At 50.7% G+C, this 25,388-nt stretch overlaps 1 protein-coding gene across 7 annotated transcripts; it reads right to left on the bottom strand.

The window, feature by feature from the left end:
• Positions 1 to 2,306: 2,306 nt before the first annotated feature.
• On the bottom strand, positions 2,307 to 22,337 carry TFAP2A (transcription factor AP-2 alpha). 7 transcript variants are annotated; one of them, XM_051799204.1, is made up of 8 exons: positions 16,574 to 16,632; positions 15,540 to 16,063; positions 13,828 to 14,262; positions 10,867 to 10,918; positions 8,967 to 9,198; positions 7,949 to 8,067; positions 5,528 to 5,669; positions 2,307 to 3,942 (listed from the first exon to the last, which is right to left on the bottom strand). In XM_051799204.1, the coding sequence occupies exons 2-8, from the start codon at positions 15,564 to 15,566 to the stop codon at positions 3,654 to 3,656; spliced, it is 1,296 nt and encodes a 431-aa protein (XP_051655164.1). In that variant the 5' UTR covers positions 15,567 to 16,063; positions 16,574 to 16,632; the 3' UTR covers positions 2,307 to 3,653. The 7 variants fall into 7 exon arrangements, with proteins under 7 accessions (XP_051655164.1, XP_051655162.1, XP_051655165.1 ...); XM_051799202.1 differs by lacking the exons at positions 15,540 to 16,063; positions 16,574 to 16,632 and adding an exon at positions 22,222 to 22,337; XM_051799205.1 differs by lacking the exons at positions 15,540 to 16,063; positions 16,574 to 16,632 and adding an exon at positions 22,222 to 22,296 and having other exon boundaries at positions 13,828 to 14,103.
• Between the last annotated feature and the right edge of the window lie 3,051 nt (positions 22,338 to 25,388).

Below are 25,388 nucleotides of genomic sequence, written 5' to 3'. Positions count from 1 at the left end.
AACAACATGTTTTTGTTTGGTATATAAAAGCATGACCTAGAATTTCATTGCTGCACCTCAATCACAACGTTAAAAATGCACCCAAAGAATGCTAAAGTAATTAGCACGTTTTGGTAACTGCATATTGGTCACAGCAGACGAGGCTGAACCAAAGCTAGTCTGATTTCCATTATCGCCTGTAAAATCCTTCCTTAGAAATAATAGTAATAAAGAAATCCATGCAAGGTCATTTCATTTCTAATTTTTGGTGGCTTGCTAATGCAGCAGCAGGATGCTTAAAATGTGCTCTCCTAGCATAAAGTAGCTAATTATATCTTTAAAACATTATTTATTATTACCTTATAATGTTCTAGCATAAGACTGCTTTATACATTGCCCAGTATAAAACGATTATATTGGGTACAGGTTTCAAAAAGTAACAAGCATCTGTAAATCCAGATATGAATGAATGGTATTTAATAAGATTGTTTTTGTTTAAAAATGAGTATTTATGTGTTGCTGTAGAAAGAGCAGCAATGTATTGCTGTTTATGAATGCTATTGTGCCTGAGGTTAGGATCCCACACACAATCTGAGATGCAGCCAAGAAAAACAGCCCTGATAGACAATGCTTCACTTCACCTGCTACAATACTGTGCATTTCATTTATGTCAAGAATATGTACAGTTAGGGTTCATTCACCTCATTATTTTGTTACATCTACTTTACGGTTAACCAGTCTCTCTTGGAAATAATAAATAACTGTTTTTAAAACAATTGCAGCTTTGCATTCAAAAGATCCACTTTCAATTTATGAAAAAAAAATATTCACCATTTTTATAAACTAGCTGGCTCTTGAAAATAGAATTTAGACTCCACCAACTCTCTTTCTGCTTGGAAAGATTGATTTTACACTGCCTTCCATAAGTAGATTACCAAAGCAAAATGATACATCTTGGGCTTTATCTAATGCTTTGCTTCACCAGCTCTACCAAACGTCAAAATATATGAGTAAATGTTAATTCTCTGTGCAGCTTTATTGTAAACATCTCCCTCTTAACCTCCTCAATTTCTGCCTGAGCGAAAAGGGGGAAAAAAGGAGAGAGACAAAGTCAGGGAGGAAAGGAAAGAGAAAGAGAGAAAAATCAGTCACCACCACCAAAATACCATCAGCACTTAAAGGAAACCCTCTCTTTAAAATGCCTTTACATTCTAAACTGCATTAAGTCTCCCTTCCTATGATATAACATAATCCAGCCTGATCCTGACTTCACCTACCCTCCGGGCCAAAGAAAATAGATTCAAAATCTGAATTCTCACATGTTTTTACAGCCCGTCTTCAAGATGTACACTCCATTTTTTTAAAGCGAAGTTCCCTATTTCACAACTGGTTTCCACAAGAAGAAACTCAAGATAAAAATTTCAGTCCCTTATAAACTGACACAACCATCTCAAAATGTCAGTCTGTGCATTCCACTAAAACACGAACCATCAATCAGAAATAATCTGTCTCCTGCAAGATTTCACTAAAGTTCACAACCGTGAGATGATTTTGTTGGCATCGACTACGGAGCTTTTCTATTTAGTTGAGGGGGAGGGAGCACCCAGCTCTGATTCATCAGTATATAATTTTTTTATAGCATTAATTTTCAGTATTTGCTCAGTAGTGATTCTTTTTAAAGTGTCCTTCTTGAGATGTGTTTTTTAATCTCTGCTCTCCGTTAGGACAAGTACATGCACAAAATTTTATAGGCTTATAATTCTGTACGCTATATATATACATAAATAAAAACCTAGAGGTCAACATAAATAAAATAAAACTTTATTTTTTAAATAAAATTATGTTTTGGTTAAAGAAAAGATAGTGTGTCATTTTGTTAGTAGTACAGACAATTTTTTATCCAAAAGAATACATTGTGCTTTATTGTGTCATTTGTCTGAATACAGACTCAGTGGAATATCTAAATGATACCCTGCTCTGAACTCCAAGTTGAAAGTAAGTTTTTATTATACTTGAGGGAAACAATGGGTTCAGCTGCTTATTGCAAGGAGCAATTGTCAAGGGAGAGTTAAACTCAATTACTGTAACCATACTGAATAAAAAATACTGCCAAGAACAAAAATACGCCTGGGTAAAGACAGCTACTGAATAAAAAAATCGACATAAAGCGTATCAAATATTTATTTATCTGGGCAACAAAGGACTATGATACATTGATAGGCATGGAAACTACTGCCGGCACAACTCAATACAATACAACTATAACTGCTTCCAATATGGCCAGTGGAAATACAGGATACCAGGTGGTCCCGAATGTTTGAAGTTCTTTGGGAAAAAAAAATAAAAAAAAGAAAAGAAAAAAAGCAGAAAAATAAAAACAAAAGAAAGGGAGAAAGCAAAAAAAAAGAGGGGGAAAAAAAAGGAAAGAAAAGCTAAATCTGTTTTAAAAGAGAATATTAATTTATTGCTCTGTTGGTGCTTTCGGGAGAAGGACAGTGGATAAAAATAACTTCTTTCATTTTCCACAACACATAAGGGTTGTAAAACCACTAATATGTTTAAAAACCTTGCCAGGGTCCAACATCACTTTATTTTATCTTCAATGAGAAACTAAATGTCATACTAATTATATATAAAAATTCATGTTTTTTTATTTGTTCAGCTGCTTCATTGTCGCCTTTAACATGCTACAACAGGGCTAAAAATGATGAATCCCAGAGAAAAAACCCCAAAAAACCTCTGATATCTAAATAAGTACCATGAACCACATGATGAACTAAGAGGGGAAGATTTAAAACCCACTAAACAAGAGGTAAACGAGATCACCAGATAAATAAAAAAAGGCTTAAAACAAACTCACCATATTTACAATTCCCATTAAATTACACATAAATAAATATATACATACATGAACACTGATTCCCTTATATAATAACCGTGAATCGTGTTGCAATAGAAAGTTCAAGTTGGTCGCTTTACCTTGGACAGGAAAAAGTTCTACAACTGAAGATATGACATGGAACCGCTTGTGTTTTGTGTTCAAGTTTATTCACAATACTGATAAAATGTCATCAGTCCTTTTTGCCTTTCGTATGTCTCCTGTTGCTGTTGTACTTTTTCGCCTTTTTTTTTTCTTTTTTAATATGGCTACAATCTTAACTGAAGTTTATGTAAGGGAAGGTGGTGATTCAGTCCGGTGAAGCTCATAGAATTTTTAAGTATTATTTATTTCTTTTTGTTTGTTTTTTTTTTTAATATATTTTTAGAAAAAAAAGTCCTTTTCTTTTTTGTTTTGTTTTTTTTGTTGTTTTTTTTTTCCTCCTTTTGTTTTATTTAAAAAAAAGTTCACAAACTCAAGACAGAACTTTTTTTCTTTGCTGGCTCCGTCCCCCTGTTCTGTTCTCTTAGGCTCCAAACTGGGGTAAATCGATGGTGGCAATGGGGAGTCGGGGGTAGGGGGAGGATTTAAGAGGGAGCAAATGGAAATGCGGATACTGGGAAGGGGTGCAGAGAGAGGGCAGAGCAGTCCTGCGGAGTCAGAGAACAGGACTGGCAGAAGGACGCTCATTCTGTTGCTGTAGCCTGGGGTGCTGGGTGCAGGGGAGAGGGAGGGAGATGAATGGATCAATGGGCTATGAGGGGGAAGGGAGAGGAGTGTGTGTGGGGGGGGATCCTCACTTTCGGTGCTTCTCCTCTTTGTCGCCGCTTTTGGTGCTGTTGTCTGTGTGGCTGTTGGGATTGTTGCTGAGGTACATTTTGTCCATGGCCTTGAGCGCCTCGGTGAGATAGTTCTGCAGGGCGGTGACGGCAGCACACACCGCCGGGCTCCCAAAGCCGTGCGAGATGAGGTTGAAGTGGGTCAGGCAGCTCTGGATGCCCGGCTCCAAAATGGGGTTGGGCCGCGAGTTCCCCAGGGGAGATCGGTCCTGAGCCAGCAGGTCGGTGAACTCTTTACAGATCTGTCTGTAGCATAAATGGAGCAGAGAGACGGAGGGAGGGAGCAAGGGGAAGAGAGAGGGAGGGAAATGAACCATCACTGGTGGCAGCAAAGCCTGTGCATTCTCCCTGCCAGATTACACAAGCCCCTGGATCAAGGGGGCTGCTGCCCCCGAGTGCAAACACACTCTCTCACCTCTCCCTCTCCTCTCTATGCATCCTTCCCCCTAATTCTCACATTTCCCCAGCATGTACAAAGCTCTTCCCTTCACCTTGCATGCACACACAACTGCACACCACATCATGCCCTGGCCCCAGCCAACACACAGGCAAATAACAGGCACATGAGAGACACCCGCCTCTTGCCTATCCCTGCTGATCTCCATATCTCAGCTCCCCAGCACTGTCTCCACAACCACACATTCCTGCTCAGCTAGAGTTTGGAGCACATATGCAGTTTAAAGTTTTCCAGCAGGCTGGAAGGTAATAGATGGGCTGCGCTCTCCAAAGGTAGGTTAAGGGATTTATCCATATCTTGGAAGATCCCTTTCCTTTGGGGTTGAGGGAGAGGAAACTGGAGAGAGGTATAGGCCTCTTTCTTCACAAGGCTAAAAGACACCTGTGTGCCAGGAAGAATGAGTGAGGGCAGAGAGGGGACTTGAGGCTTTAAATTAGGGTATTCTGAAACATTTATATATGCACATCTCTATCTCCAAATCCAAAGGGACCTTTCCACAGAGCGGAAAGCTGACGCTAACCAGGGTCTGGAAATTTCCTTCCAGGGAGGTGGAAAGGGAGGATACGAGGGCACAGTGCAGAAAATAGATTATATCATCCACTCACTGCACAAATGGTTGGGGAAATAACACACCTTATAGCAAGAGAGCTGAGAGGCATGTTGAAATAGTTGGTATTCTAAAACCCATGTTAATGTCTTCCAGCCATAAAGTGTCTCCCATCTTCAACCTGTGCCCTCTGGCACTGTGCCCTTTGGTGACACCTCCATTGGTAATTAAGGGCTACTAAACAACCCTTTTAATTTCCAGCAAACATACCATAACAATCATTTTCTTTTCACGCACCACCTGGAAATCTAGGCAGCCCCACCAGTGATAAACTCCACTAGCATTTTAACTGCATACAGATTGTCATTTAAAATATATGTTTAATATCCCTATATTTGCTAAGTAACAGAGCTGCTTAGGCAGAAAGAACCATTGCGGATTTTAATGAACTGAAATCAGTATAACATGCCAGTTTTATTTTACTCTCAATGGGAAGCCTTCCCTTTCTACCTAAATTGATAAGCTAAGTGAACAGGCCCAGAAAACGTTTTGCTCTGAAGAATTACTCCTTTTTCTGTAACTAAACACCCACCCACAATTTTCACAACTCGCTTTCAATGTAATCTGCACAAAGTGACTTGATGGAAACCAAGCTGGCTTATAGAGTTCTCCTATATCAGGAAGGCAAATACACCCCCTCACAATTTGCGAAATCATCAACCACTGGTTATGTGGCAAACAAATATGCTCACAAATAAAAGCCCCAAACCCGGGTTTGTTCCCCTCCCTCATTTCTGAGCAACATGCCAGAAAGTTAAATGTCTTACTTTGTAGCTAGAAGCATGTTTTTTCTTGTGACTTGCTCGTTTGGATCGGAATGTTGTCGGTTGAGAAATTCAGCTACTGCTTTGGCAGGAAATTCTGTCTCACAAACGTACCCAAAATCTCTAGCTAGATGTACTGCTTCTCCTGAACAGGGAGTCATGGGTGGAATGGAAAGAAACACACAGCTCATCAGTACACATCCTACAGAGGCAAAAATCCATTAGAAAAAAAACCAAAACCCAACTACATTCTACTTGGGCTTTTCCTCTAAAAGGCTTGGACTTTTTCTCTTTGACAAAGGTAGGGCAAGAAATGCTAATTACATCTTATCTTTCAGGAGTTTTCTTTGCTTCATACAAAGGCAATGGAAATGTGTATTTTCATGACAATCATTACAAGTGAAATCTCACATAAGGATTTTTAAAAGTTTACTGTTGACTAACAGATACTTGTAGACAGACAGGCTCCATTCACCTAGACTGTGTGCTTTGATTTACATATCCATACCTATAGAGAGATATTTATGTACTTTTTATTCACAGCTATTTACTCTGAAAATGTGTTTGCCTCAGCCACATCTCTATATTATTTTGCAATGCATCAATGATTAATATTGATCATAATTACTCCTAGAGCTGTTCTAAATAAAATGCATTAAACAGCTAAGTGTTTAAAATTTAACTTGATCGCATATAATTATATGTTCACCCCCAAACGATTAACCATGAGAATTTTAGGGTCATTCCACCGAGTCTGTCTGTTTTGTTGATTTTCAAATCTTTGGTTTTAATTTCCTGAACCAGTTGGTTTTTACTGCAGGGCTTCCTGCCATTAGCTCTAGCTCCGGAAGAACGCATGCGCCAATTAGAGCTTCAAAGCCTCAGTCCAGTGAGCTTGTTTCCATAAAATGGAGCGGATCATAAACAATAACAGTACCTAGAAAGTGCCTCATCGCTACAGGACTCAAAGCCCCAGTAATGTTTATACTATCATCCCCCCAAAATTAGCCACCATAGCTAAGTTATCTGAAGATCGGGCCTCTGGTTTTGTTTTTTTAAAAAATCATTCTTTTAAAGCCCTTGTATGTGAAAGCCAAACAGAACAATAGATTACCATAAAACCTTCTCCATATTCATTAACATCACAAATAGTGTTAAGCATCTACCAAATCTAGACTTTTTACAAGTTTTGCCCTCGCGATGTGTTAATGCAATCGCAAAGCCCTTTCAAAAACATGAAGATGCGGTAATTTTCACGCAATATAAATATAGTTCGTTCACTAATCCTGATGTTTAAAGCCTGGCATCGCAGCGCTTCTTTCCCCGTCCCCTTTGAACATGAAACATTTCTCGTAGACCGTGAAGCAAAAACAAAACAGATTCCCGCCTACACAACCAAACTTAAGCTAAACCTGCGCAGCTCAGGCTGAGTTTAAAAGTGCTTTGCAAAATGAACCAGTCTAAAACGCAGTAGAACCCATAAGTAAGGGGAAAGGAGAAGAACTATTTGCATGCCTTGGGCATACTTTGTGTCAATTAGTGTGCGAGAGCCACTGCTTCAAAACTAAATAACTGTATATGCTTGAGGTTCCCACCTTCCAGTACAGACGGCATAGGACATCCCAAAGCATTAAAAGTAACTTGCACCTTTTCTGGCCAGAGCAAAGTAGAGGAGAACGATACAGCCAAAGGAACATGTGTTCTGAAAATGAAAACCAACAGGGAGTGGGGGCTGGTGGTGGTGCAACTTTGAGGCTTTCAGGACACCATTAATTCATGGCTGAGGTCAAGGATTCCCAAATTAATTCAGGAAGTAATGGTCATGCATTTCTCAAATGCAGATGTCAGAAAAGTTAAATGATTTACTGTTATGTGGCTGCAGGCTGGGAAGGAGAACAAACTTAAAGTAGCTGCAGTTTCTGACATTTAAAATTGCTTGGCTGTCCACCTGTGGCAGAAGGACAGCAGTGAAGTATCAAAGGCTCTGCTGCCTGTAACTTCCAACTCAACACTCGGGGGTCTCTTATGGAGCTAAGCCCGCAGCCCCTCTTCATAGGCATCCTTCCCATGCTGCTCCCAATGAGATCTGCCTACTAGGTGGAAGGATTACTCACTTGAAAGCAAGATGGGGCCCTGAAAACATCTCTCAGAAGCTTAAAAGCAAATAAATGGCAGAACGCATTACTGAGTCTGCAGGACTCACTCAAGCCTGTTTCAGGTTAAAACAAAAAGCAAAGGCACACAATTAATATGTTCTTTTTCTAAGACATAGAAAATAAAGCCCTTCCAAATGCCAGTAAGCAGCACTGACTTTGGGGAAAGAAAAAAAAGCCATGAACAACCAAACATCAAGTTTTCTCCCTTTTGGCAAAAGCAATAGGCACATTTTCCAAACAAGCTCTCCCAGCTCTTTGAGTCACTTACCCTCCACGAGTGATGTGAGCAAGGTAACGTTAGCAGCTTTACGCCTCCCGGCTGGCAGGTTTAGTCCTATTTTGTCCAGTTTCTCCCTCAGAGATCTCCCTCCGTTTTTAGACTTTGCCCTGCTCCACACAAGAAGGCATTGAGAAATGGGGCTTGAGGGGGGCACATGCTCCTGCTTTAGCTCCTGCCCACAGATCCCCCCAACACATCGCCTTCCCTTGGAGGGGGGTAAAGGGTTTGGGTACATGGAATGGGATAAATGGTCGTGGGTGGCTGAAGACCAACTGTTGCTGAAAGCTGAGTCTCAGACACAGGGATGGTTCTTTGGATATTTCCACGTCTAGGGAACAGGGGCCCTCACTAAAGTCTGGATCAGGCCAGGGCTGCTGAGGAGCTCTGAGGTAGCTGCCTCCAAGGTGCCATGGACCGAGGGGCAGCTTTTCCCCAGGTGTTACAGGAAGAGAAGGATTTGTAAGGCTGGCATCGCTGCCCTCACACCAAACCCTATGTGGCCCATCTATGGCTTTTTAGCAGAGCCCTGTACTAAGTGCTAAGTGGGCCTGTGGAGATGCGAGCTGCCTTAATTAATTCTGGATGTTATTCCCTGCCCGGGCGCTGCCTAATCGCCTGGGTGAGGCCACAGGGGTGGGAGCCCACGGCAGGGTGCCGGCCAGCAAACCACTCCTATGGGGCATGGGAGTGTCTGTGTGGGGTGTCCATCGCCGTGGCAGGGGAAGGGACACACAGGGGTCCCCAAAGCGGGGCACTGGGGACGACACAAGGCTGCACGTTGCCATGGCGACAGCGCACGGACCCACCCCCCCCCCCCCTCCCGCGGCCTGGCGGTGCCTCCCCGGCGGCCGCGCGTGCCCCGCCCCCTGGCGGCGGCCGCCGCACTTCCCCCCGCGCCGCCGCCCCGCGTGGGCGCTCGTATCCCTGCCTCCCTCCTTCCCTCCTTCCCTGCCGCCCTCCCTCCCGCACGGCATCCCGCCTCCTCCCGCGTCCCCCCGCCCCTCACCTCCGGAGCACTCCGCCCAGCAGGGAGGCGTTGAGGCACTCGGGCGGCGACAGGCGTCTCTGCACTTCCGCCACCGTGACCTTGTACTTGGAGGTGGAGCTGAGCAGCGAGAGGCGGCCCGGCACCGAGCAGAAGACCTCGTTGGGGTTCACCACCCCGCCGAAGAGCGCGTCCTTGTTGATGGGGATGGAGGAGACGGCGTTGTTGTTAGACTTGGAGAGGGACACGGGGCCTGCAGGGAGGGAGGAGCAGGGAGGTGAGGGTGAGGAGCGGGCGGGAAGCCGGGAAGGGAGGGGGAAGCGCCCGAGCCGCTCGCTGCGGCCGGCCCCGGCCCCGCACCGCCCGCGGGGCAGCGGGGAGGGAGCGGGGGCGCCCCTCCGCTTTCTCGTCGGAGGGCGCAGGGAGAGAGCGGGACAACCCTCGACAGCAGCGGAGAACCCGGCGGCCGGCGCACGCTATCGGTGAAGCCCGTCGGTGCGGGCCGTGTCCGGCGGCCCGGGCCGGGAATCGCGGCTGCCGTGCTCGCCAAGCGCGGGCAGCGCCCGGGCAGCGGCGCAGCTCCCCAGAGGCCCCGCCAGCAGCGCGCAACTTCTGGCCTGGAAAACCCGTAACGCAGCGGGGAGCCTGCACCCCAAAATATAGCCCGGCCCCTGCCCGGCGGCGGCGGGCGGGGAGGTGTCGGGTCGTGCCGCCGCTCGGCTGGCGGTGCCCGCCGGCCTCGCGTCCCGACCGCCTTCCCTTCCTCCTCCTCCTCCTCAATCCGCACCGCTTGGCGGGCGCAGTCCAACCAAGCGGGGGGCTCTCTCCGTTTTGGATAGATCACTTGTGACATTAATAGCTCTGGGAAGGCTAATAGATACAACAGGAGTTAAACGAACTCTTGAGATTACTAATAAAAGAGCCAATTATCATGTCGACTTGGAAAGAGCATCTCTTAAGATTTATCCCTTGCACATCTAATTTGACGTGACAAAGGCTTTACGGGGAGGGGGTGGGGGGGCAAAATGAAACTTCAGGTTCGCTGGCTGTACAGCTATTAGGGTTAGAGAGTGCCTCTACTCAGCATCTCTTCCGGTGGTGGCCAGGGTACCCAAATTCCAGGCGATCGCGCAGCCGTGGCACCCCTCCGAGCAGGCAGGAGCTAGCTATGCCTTCAGCCCTGCCCATTTTACTCCAACAGCAGCTCACTACACAGCATCCAAATGCAAATCCATCGCTTTCCACCGAGAATTGCCTTTGCAAAATGCCCTGTGCCACCTTTACTAATACTTCGGTTGTCCGAAGAAAGATGGGAAATGAAAATCGACTGAAAACATGCAATAAATATTTTGCTCGATTTGGGGACCAGCTTCCAAGCAATTCAATTCGAAGTGAAGCAAGCGCACGAAGCCAACGAAAACCAAAGCACCCTGACCGACAGGCATCAGTTTCAGAAACTGGCCCCTTGTTCTCCACCATTCCACCTCATCACCGTCGTGATTTAAGTAAGAAAACCCGAAGGAGGGGGAACAACAATTTCACTTTCTCAGCCTCGTTTACCAACAACGATTCAAGCCCACTGCTCAGCTAGATGCATGGGTCAAACCATGAAACCCAATTGTTCGCTAATGCACTAAAAGACCGGGTCGGATTTTCTAGATCATCTGCTAACATTTTTCCTCGTTAATGACAACAACAATTAAAATAGCCGGCAAACGTGGCCATTTAAGAGGGCGCATTTCAACCCACATCGCCCATTTTTCTTTCTCTGCTTCCAATATTTTGGCCAACAGTACATGCCAGAGGAAGGAGCCCGGGGCCGGGGGGGCTGGAGGGGAGGGGGGGAGGCCGGGTAAGTCCTCCATTCGAGCAGTCCCCAGCCTGTGACGACATGTTTGGTATGCGCAAGGAAACGGCTTACCTTTCTTAATTACAGTTTGATCTGGGATGTTAAGACCGGGGTCTTCTACGTGCTGCAACAAAAGGAACAGGCAGGGATGTCAATGTACAACCACAACAAAAGGCAGGGAGGGCCGAGGTGGGATGGGGTGCGGGAGAAGTTGTGTGCCCCCCTCCCTCCTTCCCGGGCACGGTGTGGGGAGGGAAACAACAGATCCTGCACGGGGAGAGGGGGAGAAGAGGGGATTTGCGGGGATTTCCTTTATCGGGAGGAATCCTGCATCCCTCCCAGCTCTTTCCCGCGATCCCCAAGAAAAATATAATAAATCACTCACAAACCCCCGGGGCCCAAGTGGCCTCCAGCTTCTGCGGGCTCCCTCATCCCGTCCCTTCCCTCCTCCCCGGGAAGCAGCCCCGGCCCGGCCCGACCCTTCTCCGCCGCTACGCACTCTCCCGCGCCCGCGGGAGGGAAAGCACAAAGGAGTGGGGACCGGTGCGGTGCCGGGGGGGCTCACGCATCCTGCGCGGCCCCGGGCTCCCCCACTATTGTCCCCTCACAGGTTCCGCGGTCGCGCTACAGCTGGGGTTCGCGCGGCGGAGTCACGACGTGATTAGAAAGTCAAATGAAATCATGTTTTCTAATTCCAAAAACTGACAGGCAATATAATGTCTGGCTGTGTTTACAAATTAACACCAGTGCTGCTGAGATAGAAGATTTCGCAATCGTTACAAAACCCAGGCATTACCATTTAAAAAACTATTACTTCCTTCTCTAGTCTTTGTCCAACAATAATACTGATTCTAACATTTTCCATTCTGTCTTGGATTTATGCTCCTGTTAATTGTGCCTGATCTCAATGATTCCGGGTGGATGGTACTAAGTTGCTTTATTACAGGTTTTATTATACTCAATGCTCTCATTTGTAACTTGCCTAAAGTGCTTCTGGATTTAAGTATAATTAAATTGAGAAATGTTCAGAAATGACTACTGCTGCAGTTCTTGTGTTTTAACTATATGGGGAAATATGATCCCTTTATGCATGCACCCTAAACCCATAAAGTAAATGTAGTGTGGCATAATACTTTTATTTGTGTTATTTCTACACATATTCCATACAGGGAGGACTGTTAAGTTTAAAATCCCACAGAGATATTTATGATTAAATAATTTTCACCATCTACTTGACTTTCTTAAACATTTAGCAGTCGTTTTTATTAAAGATTAACTGTTGCAGCAACGGAAATATTAAAAAGACGACCCTCCCAGCCCAGATTTCTGTAGAGGATTATTTAAAAAAAATAGATAAAATACTCTTAAAAGATACATCCTCCTATTTTATACTTTCCCTCATGAAGCCTGCTGATTCAATTTTACAGAGAAAAAAATGGTTTGGCTGGCTCAAGGATTTAAACCAGATGGCATTCGGTTTTCACAAAGTATAGCAATGCTATTAATTCATAGATCTGCAGAGGAGGCTTCCAGAATCAGCCCACTGCCATGGAGCACAACTGAGGAGAGGGAGAATTCAAGAGAACATTTTAGGTCATGTTCTTCCTACAGCAATCAGGGGCTTGCAGTCAACAAATTAGTTTATTCTTACGATTGCCTCCATGTTATTTTATATCAAGTTTAAAGAATTGACCTGCTTTTAACGGATCCAAATTGCTTACTAAATCCTCCACTTTGGGAAATGTATGCGTTTATTGCAAAACTGCTAAACACAACCAGCAATTTTCTGTGGCTAATTTAGCCAGATGAGGGCTGTAATAAATTCACTATTTTCCCCAAGTATAATTTACAAAAGATTTCAAAATGACCCCCAAAAATAGGTAAGTTCATCTGAGCATTATCCTTGCAACATGAAACTGTACTCATTAAACTGTCAGCAAATATATTGTTGTAATATTTGATCCTGTAATTTGGGATGGCATTTCAGCAAAAATCACATCCAGATACCACAGTTCCCTCCTCCTCTTTCCTTCTGCAAGTCGAGCAGCTTCGGTCCCTCAGCACAAGCTCTGTGGGCTTTAATAAATTTATTGCCATGTTCTAATTCCATTTTCAGGGAGAAACCCAGAAAGATGAACTTTGATCATGACCGATCATGTTGCATAAGGCCACTTTCCTAACTGAACAATAGCACTGGCTTGCTTTGTAAGTAGCCTGTGTGCTAATGTCATGCTTAATTAGAAATCATTTTTTAAATCTGTATTTATCGATAACAGAATTAGGTCCCCCAAATAAAGCATCCTCCAATAGGCTCTCAACATTTAATTTAATATAGGGTGTAGCAGGTCTGGCTCAAATTCGATAACCTATAGCTAATGATTTATGAGGTCATCCCTTTGCACCGCTACTAAAAGAAGGTGGCAGCGTTTTAGTATACCTCTTCCCTGATTTGTCAATTAATTCCTTTAGAGAAGAGGGTCTGCCCATACCCTTTATAACTTTGGATGCGGTTATCCTATATGCAAATCCTGTAATCGCGGGATACCGATTTTTCCTTCTCTGGCCACTTTCACCTACTTTTTTTTTCCCGTTATGTTTGCCTGTGAGGACATTTAATGACATCTCGCATTTCAGACTTGTGTTTTTCCCAAGGCAGCAAGAAATCCCCAAATGCACAGCCCTGTGGTGATATTATATATTCTTCCAATCGTAACAGCTTATTGTCATTGAGAAGGAAAGATATTGTTAACGATGACAGTAATTTGATTTATTTATATTTTAGCGGGCGCGTTAGCGGGAGGCATTGCGCAGGGACGAGCTGCGAGAACCTATTGTTCTAGGTGGGGGCTTCACTTTTCCTGGGGGGCGGGGGGGAGTTCTCTTCTTCCCTCCCCGTTTTTTTTTTTTGGGGGGGGGGCGGGGGTCCCCCTCCGTCCCTCCCCTCCCCCGACGCTGGGCTCCCGCGGGGAGGGGGACTGGGAAGGAGGACGGAGAAGAGGGACGAGCGAGCCCCGGGGCGGCCCCTTGGCTTACCGGCACGTCCTCGATGGCGTGGGGGATGGAGTGGAGGGGCAAGTCGGCCAGCCCCGAGCCCAGCCCGTGCGGGGCGTGCAGCAGGTCGTCATGCCGCCGGTAGTCCCTGCGTGGGTCGAGCCCCGAAAGCTGGTGGGGTAAACCCCGGTGCGTGTGGAGCAGCCCCGTTTCCTGGCTCTGCCTCTGTCCCGGCCATCCTGGGTGCTGGGGCTGCGGCTGGGCATGAAGGGGGTTGAGGCTGTACGGGTCGTTCACGTGGGAGTAGGGGTCCTGAGACTGGGGGTAGATGGGCTGGTAAGGGGGGGGAAAGTAGGGCGGCTGGAAGTCGGCGTTGGGGGTGTGGGAGAGCGGCGGGGCGCTGGTGTAGGGAGACTGACCCACGGTCCCCAACTGGGGTAGCCGGGCTGTCCCGTTGCTGGTACTGTCGTGGCGCTCCTGAGGTGGGGAGCGGGAGCGGGGGGGGATGGTGAAGGGGGGTGGGGGGAGGAGGGGAGGAGGGGGAGGGGGAAGGAGGGGGAGAAAAGAAAAACAAAGATAATATCAAACTGATTCTTCTCAAAATCGGCTTGAAAAATTCATCTATTGGGCAAATATGGGCAATTCATCCTCTCCGAGGCGGAGAAAAGCAGATCTGGGGATTTCTCTGCCTCTGATTTCCCTTCACAAATAATTGAGAGGCAGTCTCGCTCTTTAAATAGCAATAATAACGGCAATAATGATAACAGCAATAATAGCAATAATTACAACAAGACTGCTTATAATAATTAATAAAACATTGCGGCGATACAGCATGGATTCCCAACAGATCGTGCCCCGGCATTTCAGGTGCAGGTATTTCCCGCAAATAAAAAGAATAATTCATAAGCGGGCATTATTGAAATAATAATTCTACCACAACCCAAAATCCTCTCTCTGACCCTGAACAGAACCGAGATAAATGTGGCTAAGATTACCAATTACGCGTCCCAAGAAAACCCTGGAAAATCCAAACCCACTGCCATTTTGTTACCAGAAGACACTGAAATATGCTCCAAACAAACCGGTCGTTTCCCCCAAGAGTTTTAGAAATGTTTCGGGGCGAAAGCACTGACATGGTCCCCCACCTGCGGGGAGAGCCGTACCGGTGCCCGGCGGAACTCCCTGCTCGCCAGCGGGCGGTTGCGGAGCAGGGCGGGCGGCGGTGACCCGGCCGCTGGGGAAGCGGAGGAATGCGGCAGGCAGCCGGGGGAAACGCCGCCGCCCCGACGGGCGAGCGGTGCCGAAGTGCGCCCAGGGTTTTCAGTAGGCTCTGCCGGCTTTCGAGGCCGGGCAGATGAGCCCACATGTATGTCCGGTGAAAAAGGAATGGCCTCCGCGGAGGAGGATTCGAGGGAAAGAACCATGATCCCGAAAAATGGAAACGAGAAAGCCGAAGATATTATGTTTGCAGGTGGCAAAGTGAAGGAATCGAAGCGGTAGGGTCCAAGCAAAGCCTTTTGCCGTTCGCTCGAAGCAGACCATAAAAAAAAAAAATAGGAGAGGGGGGAGAGAAGAAAAGAAAAAATAAAGAGAGAAGGGGAAAAATGTAAACCACCGAATTGTAAAAAATGAAGCAAAGAAGAAAGAGCCCTCTTTGCGAAGCTGGGTGCGAAACCCCCACCGCCACCGCCGACAACAATAGCAACACCCAGCGCGCACCGAACCCCCTCCGAGAGAAACGTGAAGCAACTCACCATAGCCGAAAAACTGTGCACTAACATCTGCGAAGAGTCGGGGTTTACAAGTCAAGGTAGAAAAAATAACAAAAAGGCAGAGGAAAGGGACCGGCGGAGCGCGCAGCCCTCGGCGGAGCCCCGCGGGTGCGAGCGCGGCGCGGGCGCGGAGGGAGCGCGGCCAGAGCCCGGCGCTAGGTGCGGGCGGCAGGACCGGGGCGCCGGGGCTGCTCCTGCACCGCGGGCGCGCCACGATAATCCATCAGAACTTGCACCGATCTCTGCTGCCCTTCATCTGGTGTTGCCAAGGCGAGCTCTCTATCCTGGTGCGGTGTGAGTAGTCAAAGTTGGTTGCTTTCTTTTTCCTTTTTTTTTTTTTTTTTTTTTGTTTTGCGCCTTTTTTTTCCTTTTTGTTTTGTTTTTAGCGTGTGTGTGTTTGTTTCTTAATCCTTTTTTTTTCCTCTGTCTCTTTCTTTTTCTCCTTTGACTTAGCTGCTGCTTCACTTGAGCTCCTAATAACAGATCTGCTGCCTTCCTGGAGACTCCTAATAGCAGATATTCATGACTATTAATATTACACGAACACTTAATAAGGGAAGAATGGCTGGAAATCGAGCGTGAAGCGAGAAGGCAACTCAAGGCAGAGCCTGTTCTAAATGACGTCCATTGAATGAAGAATCAGTGTATCTAATCAGAGATGGGGGAGAGGGAGAGGGAGAGAGAGACAAAAAGGGAGAGAGAGGGAGCGGGAGAGAGAGAGGGGGCACATGCTGCTGCGTCTGACGAATCACAGGAAAGGGGCAACATTTTAAAAGGTTGCAGGGCATGCAAAAGTGAAAGAGAAAGAGATCCGGAGAGAGGGAGAGGGTGGGAGCCAGGAGGGGGTGTAGAAGGGGGGGGGAGAGTGGGAGAGACGGGCAGAATGAGAGAGGGGAGGGGGCGCGGGATCCCCCCTTCCTTCCTCACCTTCCCTTCGCTTCGCTTCCCTTCCCCTCCCTTCCCCCCCGGCTGCCGCCTCCCCATGTTCCCAGCCCCGCGGTCCTTCGCGGGCGCACCTCGGGCTGCGCCTGCTGCGCGTAGCCGGCCTCAAAGCCCAGGGAGAAGAGCGGCTGCTGGCTTCCCGCTTGGCTCTTGCCGCCCTCGGCCGCACCGCCGCCGCCTTTGCGCGGGGTGGGCTCCGCGGGACCTCCCGTCGCCGCCGCCCCGTCCATGCCTCGACGGCGCCCCACCAAGGGGCTCCCCTCGCCGCTGCCCCCGCGGCGGCCGCCCCGCGCCGCCGAGCCGGCTCGCCTCCGTGCCCAGCGTCCCGGAAACCGGCTGGGAAAGTTTTTTTGGGTGTCTCCCCCTCTGGGTGTCAGCCCTCCTCCTCCTCTTCCTCCTCCTCCTCCGGTTCGAGCCCAACGCCGAGGCCGGTGGGAGCCCGGGACAGGGGGGCTGGGGAGCCCAAGGAGCATCCGCCGGGCTCCCCGCGGCCCCCCTCTCGGAGGATCCGGGAAAAGACGGGGGAAAAAGGCAGGAGGCGGTGAGGCGGGGAGGGAAGGAGGGCGGGAGGCACGCGGGGGGGAGAGAGCAGGGAAAAGAGGCAAGGCGAGCGCTTCTCGCGGCCCAGACAAGCCGGGGCTCCGGCGCAACCCGTTGGACTGGCTGTGCAACTCCCAAACAACTCCCTTAAACAGGCACCGTTCCGCTCGCCGCCGCTGCCCCGCCGCAGCCGCCGCTCCGCCGGCGCCCGGCCCCACGCTCCGCCCGCCCGCCCCGGCCCCCCGGCGCTCCGGCCGCCCCGGGCGCTAAGCGCGACTGGCTGGGCTTTCATGCCTCTTTTCTGGTTTTATTTGACTTGGTTTTTTTTTTTTTTTTCTTTCTTCTTCTCTCTCTTTTTTTTTTTTTTTTAAATATATTTTAAGGCAGGTCCTACTCCCGGCACGACACAGTCACCCTTTTTCATCCTCTCTAGAAGTCACATCACACCCTCTCCAGAGGAAAACACGGAGTACCAACCCCACACGTACGCACAAAAGCCAGGGGGCTCGGCGGAGCGGCCGCTGCTCCGTGTTTGGCAACACCTTGGTGTGAAGTCCCATTAACGCAAGGCAACAAAAGCCATTTGCGACGAAATCCACACGCTCACACGTGTGCACACTGGAACACCGATCCTGAGGGAAGGGAGGGGGAAGAGACACGCTTTCCATCCGAAATGCAACTGAGGAACATATATGTTTGTTTTCCGGGTTAAAAGAAAAACCCCCAACAAACAAACAAAAAACCACAAACCCCAATACCCCTGACATCTCATTCCTAGAAATCAAGCACCCGCCAGCGAGTGGATCTAAAAGCTCAGCTCCCGCATCGGGAGACAGCTTCATCCCAAAGTCCTCGATCCGAGACTTGATCACCAAAACACTTAGTCGGCGCTGAGCCTGGCGAATCCTCAGTTTCTTTCCCAAGCTACAGCATCGCCCAAAACAGCAGCAGGGTCGGACGGGAGAGTGCCCCCTTCGACCCAGAGGTGCGTGTCGGCACGGCTCCGCCGAGGCTTGGGGGATCTTCCCGCGTGGGTCACGACCAAATAACAGCGTTCTTTTGCAAAGTAGGGTCCTTTATTGCGCGGTTTGAACACACAGCACAGTCAACTTTTTCGAAAAGGGTGACAATAGTATTCGTTGGTTTAAGACTAGGCATGGGTCCTGGGCATCGTTCTTCTTTTTCCTCTTCTTCTCCTTTATGTCAGATTAAAAGACATTCTCCTCTTTCTAAAAATATGGATGCACACATAGACACATAGAGAGATGTGCACACACAGACACATAGAGAGATGTGCGCATACAGTCTGTGCTGAAAGGCTCCAAAAACAAATGATGTGAATTATTTTTTTTTCCCAAGCGGTTAAAATATTATTTCTCAAGCCCCCGGGAATGTGCCCCTGAAAATTAGGAGATTGGGGGAACACCGCTCCCAAACCCATGATTTCAGTTCGGCATCTGACCCGTGCAAATTTGTGCAGCTCGGTATAATCAACCAGCAGCTACATCGAAAAGGCTGAATTTAAGCTTCGGTCCTGAGCCAATTTACTGGGATGCCTCGGGTACCTAGAGTGTAAGAATAATTCTCTTCCCTTTGTCTCTTTGCCCTTTCATTCATTCATCCATCCGTTCATTCAGCCAGCCACCTATCCATCCATCTATCCATCCATCCATATGGATGAGTGTAGCATCCTACAAGAGCCTTATCTACCTATAGACCAGGCTGCTGCTTGGATCCTGTTTGCCCTTCCTCATACACTTCCGACAAAGCCGGGTTTCCACAAGCCCCGAAGTTCCTGGGGAAGGACCCCAGCCCCTCTCCGGCAGCAGGACCGCAAGGAAGCCTGACGACGGAGCAGAAGTTTTCCTAAACGAAATTGAGAGACGGAGGGATGCTGAAGGCTCCCGCTCGCAGCTGCGGGGCCTGGGCTCTGCCCGGGCCCGAGGGAAGAGCTTACCTCGCATTCCTCATACTTGATATTATCCGTCAGTTTCCAAAGCATTTTCATGGATTGGCGTGAGAAAGAGGATTTGGTTCTCCCTGCCTTGCCTCTCCCTACGGTGGCGGTGCCGGGCGGCGTGGGGAGCGCGGCTGGCGGAGGCTGGCTCCCGTCCGCGCTCGGAGATCTCCCTCTAATGGTGGAAAGTTTTTCCTTTTCCAGCTCTTTACCCACAGTCTAATCGCCTCATTAGCATATCAACAACAGCCCAATTGCTCGCCAGCACAACAACCTGCAGCGATGGACACAGGTAGAAAGGACCCACGAGCAAGAAAAAAAAATAATAAATTAACAGTGAAAAAAAAAAGCTTTCTCCGACCTGCCGAGCCCTGGTGCGGGGACCAGAGGGCCCTGCCTGCCTGCCTGCGGGCCGCCGCTCCCCTCGTGCCTCTACCTGCCAGCAGGGAAGTGGCCAGCGAAATCAAAGAGGCGACCGTCCCTTCATCTGCAGAGTTTGGAACTAGCCATGAAGCCACCCCATGGGATTTACCTCTCCTTCCTCCCCCCCTTTTTTTTTTTTTTTTTCATGGAGGTTAAAGAAACCAAAGCAAGCAGAAACGAGACTCGAGTCTTGCTCGAACGAAGTTATTGTCTGCGGAGGCTTTTGTTGCCCTCTGGATTTGATTTGATCTTTTTTGGTGGACATTTGAAAAGCTTCTTTCCTTCGCAAACCATTTTTTTTTTCTTCTCGGCTCTGTTGTCTATATGTCTTCAAAAAAACACCACCCCGAACAAATCCAGCATAACCTCCCAAATAAAAGTGGGCGAGCGGTAAAGTGAATGAAGCAGGAGCAAAACAATCTTTTGCAAGCACTTGAGTAAAGGGATGAAACAATGACCACAATAAAACTTTGGCACTTTCTTAGGTGGAGCTCTTCTTTTGCCTAACACTGTGCCGCTAAGCGAGCGCTCAGTCCACCCTCCTGGGGGGCTGCTTCTCCACCCCTCTCCTCTTTTATTTCTCCGGGTGCCCAACCTTGATCCATCCACAGAAAGGCTTCGTTTTCCTTTTTTTTTTTTCTTTTTCCCCTCTGGGTGATTCCGCGCTGCTCCGAAGGGCGAGGCATTCCCCTCTCCGTGGGGCTGGCGTGTCAGGCCTGGCGCAGCTCCCCGCGCTAGCCGTGCCCCCAGGCGTCCCCAGGAGCGGGGCATTCCCATGGCTGCCCGTGCACCTGGTTGCCCTGCTGCTCCCCGAAACTTCTTTTGCCAATGGCAAAACCTGCCCTGTCGACTTGGAAGACCCTCCCAGGGCCACCCCCCGACGTCGGAGGAAAATGTACTGCCTCCAGGAGCAAATGGCCCCTGCACTCCGCGGGGTAGCCGCAGTGGGCCCTCGGGGGTCCCTGCACACGCCTCCCCACATCGGGAAGGGTGGCAAAGCCCCAGGGCTTCCGGGACTGCTTCTTCACGCACACACATATCTGTGTCCCCAAAACGGATTTTTTTTTCTTCCCCTTCCCTCCTCCTCCACCATACCCCCACCCCCGATGCTCTTTTCCAGCAGCGCTTTTGTCTGACACTGGCAGGAGAGTAAATTGTTGGTTTTACTCCCATTGAGGTTCAAATAGAGCTGGCAGATTAAGCCTAGTTAATGCCCGGGGGGGAGTGTGTGTGGGGGGAAGAGATGAGAAAAAGAGGAGGAGAGGGGTATGACGAAGGGGCCCATCGCCCCTTAGCGCCGGCCTGTTGGAACCAGGCCCGTCGGGAAAGCTTCCCACCCGGAACAAATTCCCACCCGCGGCCGCCCGAGACTCCCGTGGGCCAAAGGCCTGACCCTTGTGCTTCCTCTCCCTAGGCCCAGGCCGGTAGGGTGCAGGCTTACGAGGGGAGGGGGCGGCTTTCCCCGAGAGACGCACACAGGACAGCTGGAGGCGAGTCCGCGCGGCCCGGCCCCTCCGGCCAGGCACGGCGAAGAGGGCCCCGCAGCGCCGGGGAGAGGGAGCAAGGAGGGCCGGGGTGTAAGGAAAAGTCGGGAACAGATATCAAGGCAGATAACCCGTAAATACGATTGCACAAGAGTTGACTTCAGTGAAAGAAAGGAAATCCTCTTTTGATCGCTTTTTCGCACCGGTTTGATAAGAAAATGTCATCTCTAACTGTAAAAATAATTTAAATAGTTTTAAATATATTTTTCTTTACTGCATTTTGTCGTGTCGTCTCCCACATCTTTTTTTTATTTTTTAGACGACTTGCTGCTACCCTGAAGAAAAAAAAATTAAATAAGGCAGTCTGGAGAAAGACAGTCGAGCGATTTGAAAAGCTGAGGGCAGAAAAAGAAACTAGGCTCCCATTTGGAAGTGGACTAGACTGTGCCGAGGAATAAATAAAAAAGAAAAAAAGAAAAAATCCTTTCCGCTAAGAAAATCCCGAGTGCTTGAACAGAATGATTCGTCTTCCCTTTTATTCGCTGGCGAACCGCTGCCATCTGGACGGGCATTAGGGTGCTCCAGGGTTTTTCAAGTTTCTCCCGGTTTGAGAACCTCTGTAACTTCACACGTGCCGTCTCGCCCGTGGTGCGGGTGGGTCCCCTCGGGACCGTGGGGCCGGGCGAGGCCCCGGCGGGCCGCGTGTTCCCCATCCGACCTCTTTCGCTGGTGGGTTCTGCTTTTCCCTTCAGCTTATCCGAGCGGGAGTGCTTTCCACGGGCGCTCCCGGCATGCCTACCGCCTGGTGGGATCCGGCAGCGTTATTTTACCACGGGACGGGCTCGAGTGGGACCTCTCAGCGACGTTGCAGCCCCCTCGACACGTCCCCGATGCGCGGCGGGCCCGCACCGCGCGGCCCCGGGTCACGGCGGCGGACGCGGGCCCTGCCTCTCGTGGGGACCCGCCACGCTCCGTGGCCCCAGGGCTCCGCGGCCGCCGCCAGCCCCGGACACAGGGACGGCGGGCGGGCACACGCCACCCTTGGCCGGCCCACGCTGCCGGGCAGCTCACGCTGGGGTTGTGACACCCACGACGGCGGCGGAGCAGCCCTCGCCCCTCTCGACCCTGGTCCACCTCTCTCTACCTGTTGCAGTGGGGCCTCACCAGTGGCCGCGGGCAGCCCCAAGCACCGGGAGCCGCAAAATGCCCAACCCCGGCGTCAGGCTTGCCCCACTCCCTCCGGGCCAGTCACCTTTCTCGCTCCAGCCTTGCTTCCCAAAATAATAATAAACGCCCCCGGGGCAGGGGGTCGCCTTACCTGCCAGTCCCCCATTTTGGCAAGGATAGACATCCTGACTGCGGGCTCCGAGTCCCCAGGTCCCTGCTGGTCATGGACTGCGAAGGCAAGCCACTCGCCCGGGGCGCCTGTGGGTAAATCCTCCCCTTACCTGCGCCGGGACTCTCTTACCTGGCCATAAAGAGCTGGGTGCTCCCTGCCCGCGCCTGCGCGCTGCCTCCGCGCTGTCTGCGCGCTGCCCCCCGACACCGCGCTCCCACGGCTCCCGTCCGGACCCGCCGCTCCCGGGGGGCACCGCCGCCGGACCCCCGGGGGGCTCCCGGCCATGCCCCGGGCGTCCTGCAGCCGCTGGACCCGTGCCCGCTTCGCTACCGTCTTACTCCCTCAACCCCGTGCAGGGAGACCGGGTGCCCGGCCGCGGCCGGGGTGGGGGCGGGTGAGCCCCCCATCTTCACCTTTCCCCGGGTAGGTTACCTCGGGGGCAAGATGCCAGGGAGTGCGTGCACGTAGTAGTAGTAGTAATAATAATTATAATTATAATTATAATAACAATAACAGTAGCCCAAAAAGAGAAAGCACCGCAGGGGGGCTGAACTAGCCCAGCTCGGTGATGGAGGCACTGCAAATAGCCGGAGGAGTCCAGGGAGAAACAAAGACACGCTCCGGTGCAGGTGGTCTTCTCAGACCCCTGTACGCTGGCCGAGAGAGGGCGGGTGGCAGCGACCGGGGTGCTGCAGTACCCGGCTGGTCGGGCTCTGGGCTGCGCGGGAACGGTGCGGTATGAGGGATGCTGCGTTCCCCCGGGGGAAGCTGGCCTGCGATAGCCTGTGGCCCTTGGACCTCTCCGTGTCCGCACCCCTTGTCCTCGCCCATGTTTTGGTTTGTTTTTTTTTTTTTTTTCCCCTCGGGGATTCAAGTGCCGAAGTGCCCTGGAAAGTCGCCAGGGTGTAACGCTGATTTCACACTCCGAAAAAGACAGGAAACCCTTGCCTCATCTCCAGGGGGCTGGGCACTGGGGGCTTGGGGGAAAGCAGTACTCCAACTACAGGATTTTGGGGAACGATGCAAACAATTTCCACTTCACAGTTGCACAGCAAGCCCTTTGCATTTCAGACACAGGCGAACGGGGCATCATGTCCCAGGAATGGGACAGTTTGAGGCTTCCTGAATGTCGAGGCGCAGTGTTGGGTTAGGTCCTGGACTAGTCCCAGTCTCCAGTAGAAGGAAGGGGAACGCACCCCCTTGCCCCTAAGAGCCTGGGAACAAGGACCTTACAGAAGGAAGTTCCAACCCTGTCTCCAGGCAGGTGGGAAGAGGAAAGCGAGAGCCTGCACGCTCAACCATTCGGCACCGGGGGAGTGCCGGGGCCGCGGGCAGTTGAATTGTCGGCTCCTGGGGGGGCTCCGCTTCTGATGCACCGCCCCAGCGATACGGGGTTGGCGGGGACCGGGCCCCCTCGGCGGGGATCGGCGGCTTCTGCGCGGCGGCGGGGCGGGGCGCGGTCAATGGGCCGTGCGGGTCGCGCTTCGCACCGCCGCTCCCAGCGCCGGCCCGCGGTGTACAGTTAGTGTCAAATTACAGCAATTAACCGGGCACCGGCATTTAATTACCCAGCCCTGCCCCTTCCCCACCTCTATCGATCCTGGGGAGGCTCCTGTTCGGAGACGACGCGGAGCAAAGACAGTCCCGTGCAAAACGGGAGAGGGATGAGGACGATGTGCGGAGATTTCGCAGCTCTGAAACCCTGCTGCCTCTCCTTTCTCCTCTTGCCAGTCGACCTGTCCCTTCAAGTCCTCTCCAGGAGGCGGCAATTTTGGCCCAGTAACGATTATTTAAAATATTGCCTTTATTACTATTTTGTGGACAAGGGTGGGGAATTAATCCGATTACAAACTGGCCTTCAGCGAAACGTCCCCAGTAAACTTGGGGGCCACGTTTCTCCCGGTAGGATCTTTCCCTTCTCCCTGGCTCCAGCGCTCCCCACACAGGGTTAAATCTCCTGGGTCAGGACTCAGCTTTCGCAGTCCGGCTCTGCCCCGCGGTACTTGGCAGAGAGGCGTCCCCAACACGGGACGTCGAGCTTTCGGGGCTATGGGCAGCCCTGGCACGCATCAAGCTGATCCGTGATCTTTTTTTAGCCTAGGGAAAGAGGGCATGGGCTGGACGCGCTGCAGGGTTGTGGGGCGCTCCTTTCCTCTGCCTTGGGCATTGGTGACTGCACTTCAGGAGTGAATTCGACTTCCCTTACCCGGGCGTTTAGAGAACACCTTTCCCTCGCAGCCTTGAGGGCAAACCTGGCCCGTGTAGGGGACTGAAATCGCCGCACCCTGGGCTACAGTCATCCCTAAAGCGCCAGCTCTGCCTCGTCCTGCCTGTCCTGCCGCCTGCCTCCTCCCTGTGCAAAAGGAAGCTGAAGCTGAGTCAACTTCTCTCCCCAGTCTTTTAGCACAAAGACAGATGCAGCTTTTCTATTTTTTTCTTTTCCTCTCCCCTCTATGTCACACCGTCTGGTTCAGAGCTTGGCAGTGATTTTGGCAAGTGAACCAGAGAGAGTCACTGCGGAGCGCTATGCCTCTGAGTTATTTTCGATGGACGCGCCGTGTGTCATAGTCCGGGCAGCAGACGGGGCAAAGCCCTGCCCGCTCCCCTTTCCCTCCACCGGCAGCATCCTTATGGCCAAATCCCGCCACACCTCTCTTCCCAGCAAGAAAGTAGAGAAGATATGCTCTTGGGGGGCATTCCCTTCCCGGCGTCGAGGTTCCCCAGCCGGTCTGAGTTACCGACAGGTCCTCTCCCCCCTGATTATCCCCACCAGACGAGCTCTCAGCTGCCGGACAGATCTTCCCTGCTCTCTCCTCTTGTTCTGCCTCGCCCCACCCCGGGCGAGCCGCAAGAACAGTGGGATAAACGCGGCTCCCGATTTACTCTGCGGGGAACTTAGAGTTGGTTATTCTTCTCACTGTTACTTTTCCCTTCTCCCTGCCCCAGTACCGCCCAGCTGGGGAGAAGCTCAGCGCGGCTGATTTCCGCCGGCTCACTGCCACATAAATAGATTTATTTTTTTTTTCCTAGACTAATTTTTGGCAGTGGCCAGTCGGCGCCCGTGGAGCCACTTGCAGCCCAGCCCGCCCCAGGGCCGGCAGAGGCGCCGCTCGGCTCCGTCCGGAACAGATGCTCCAGAGTAGACG

Source organism: Manacus candei, unplaced genomic scaffold, assembly GCF_025592945.1.
Source record: "Manacus candei isolate 608988 ecotype Guabito, Panama unplaced genomic scaffold, ASM2559294v1 h1tg000049l, whole genome shotgun sequence".
In the NCBI taxonomy this organism is placed as follows: Eukaryota; Metazoa; Chordata; class Aves; order Passeriformes; family Pipridae; genus Manacus; species Manacus candei.
This window is presented reverse-complemented; position numbering and strand designations above follow the sequence as displayed.

Bases quoted from the DNA above. Each gene is read 5' to 3' on its own strand.
- TFAP2A (XM_051799200.1), bottom strand. From the start codon at position 16,972: ATGCTCCTTGGGCTCCCCAGCCCCCCTGTCCCGGGCTCCCACCGGCCT. The intron at 14,263-16,573 runs GTGCGCCCGCGA...TCCCCACCTCAG, and splicing joins CGCAGCAGGCGCAGCCCGAG to GAGCGCCACGACAGTACCAG. The intron at 5,670-7,948 runs GTAAGTGACTCA...CTCCCTGTTCAG, and splicing joins GCTCACATCACTCGTGGAGG to GAGAAGCAGTACATCTAGCT.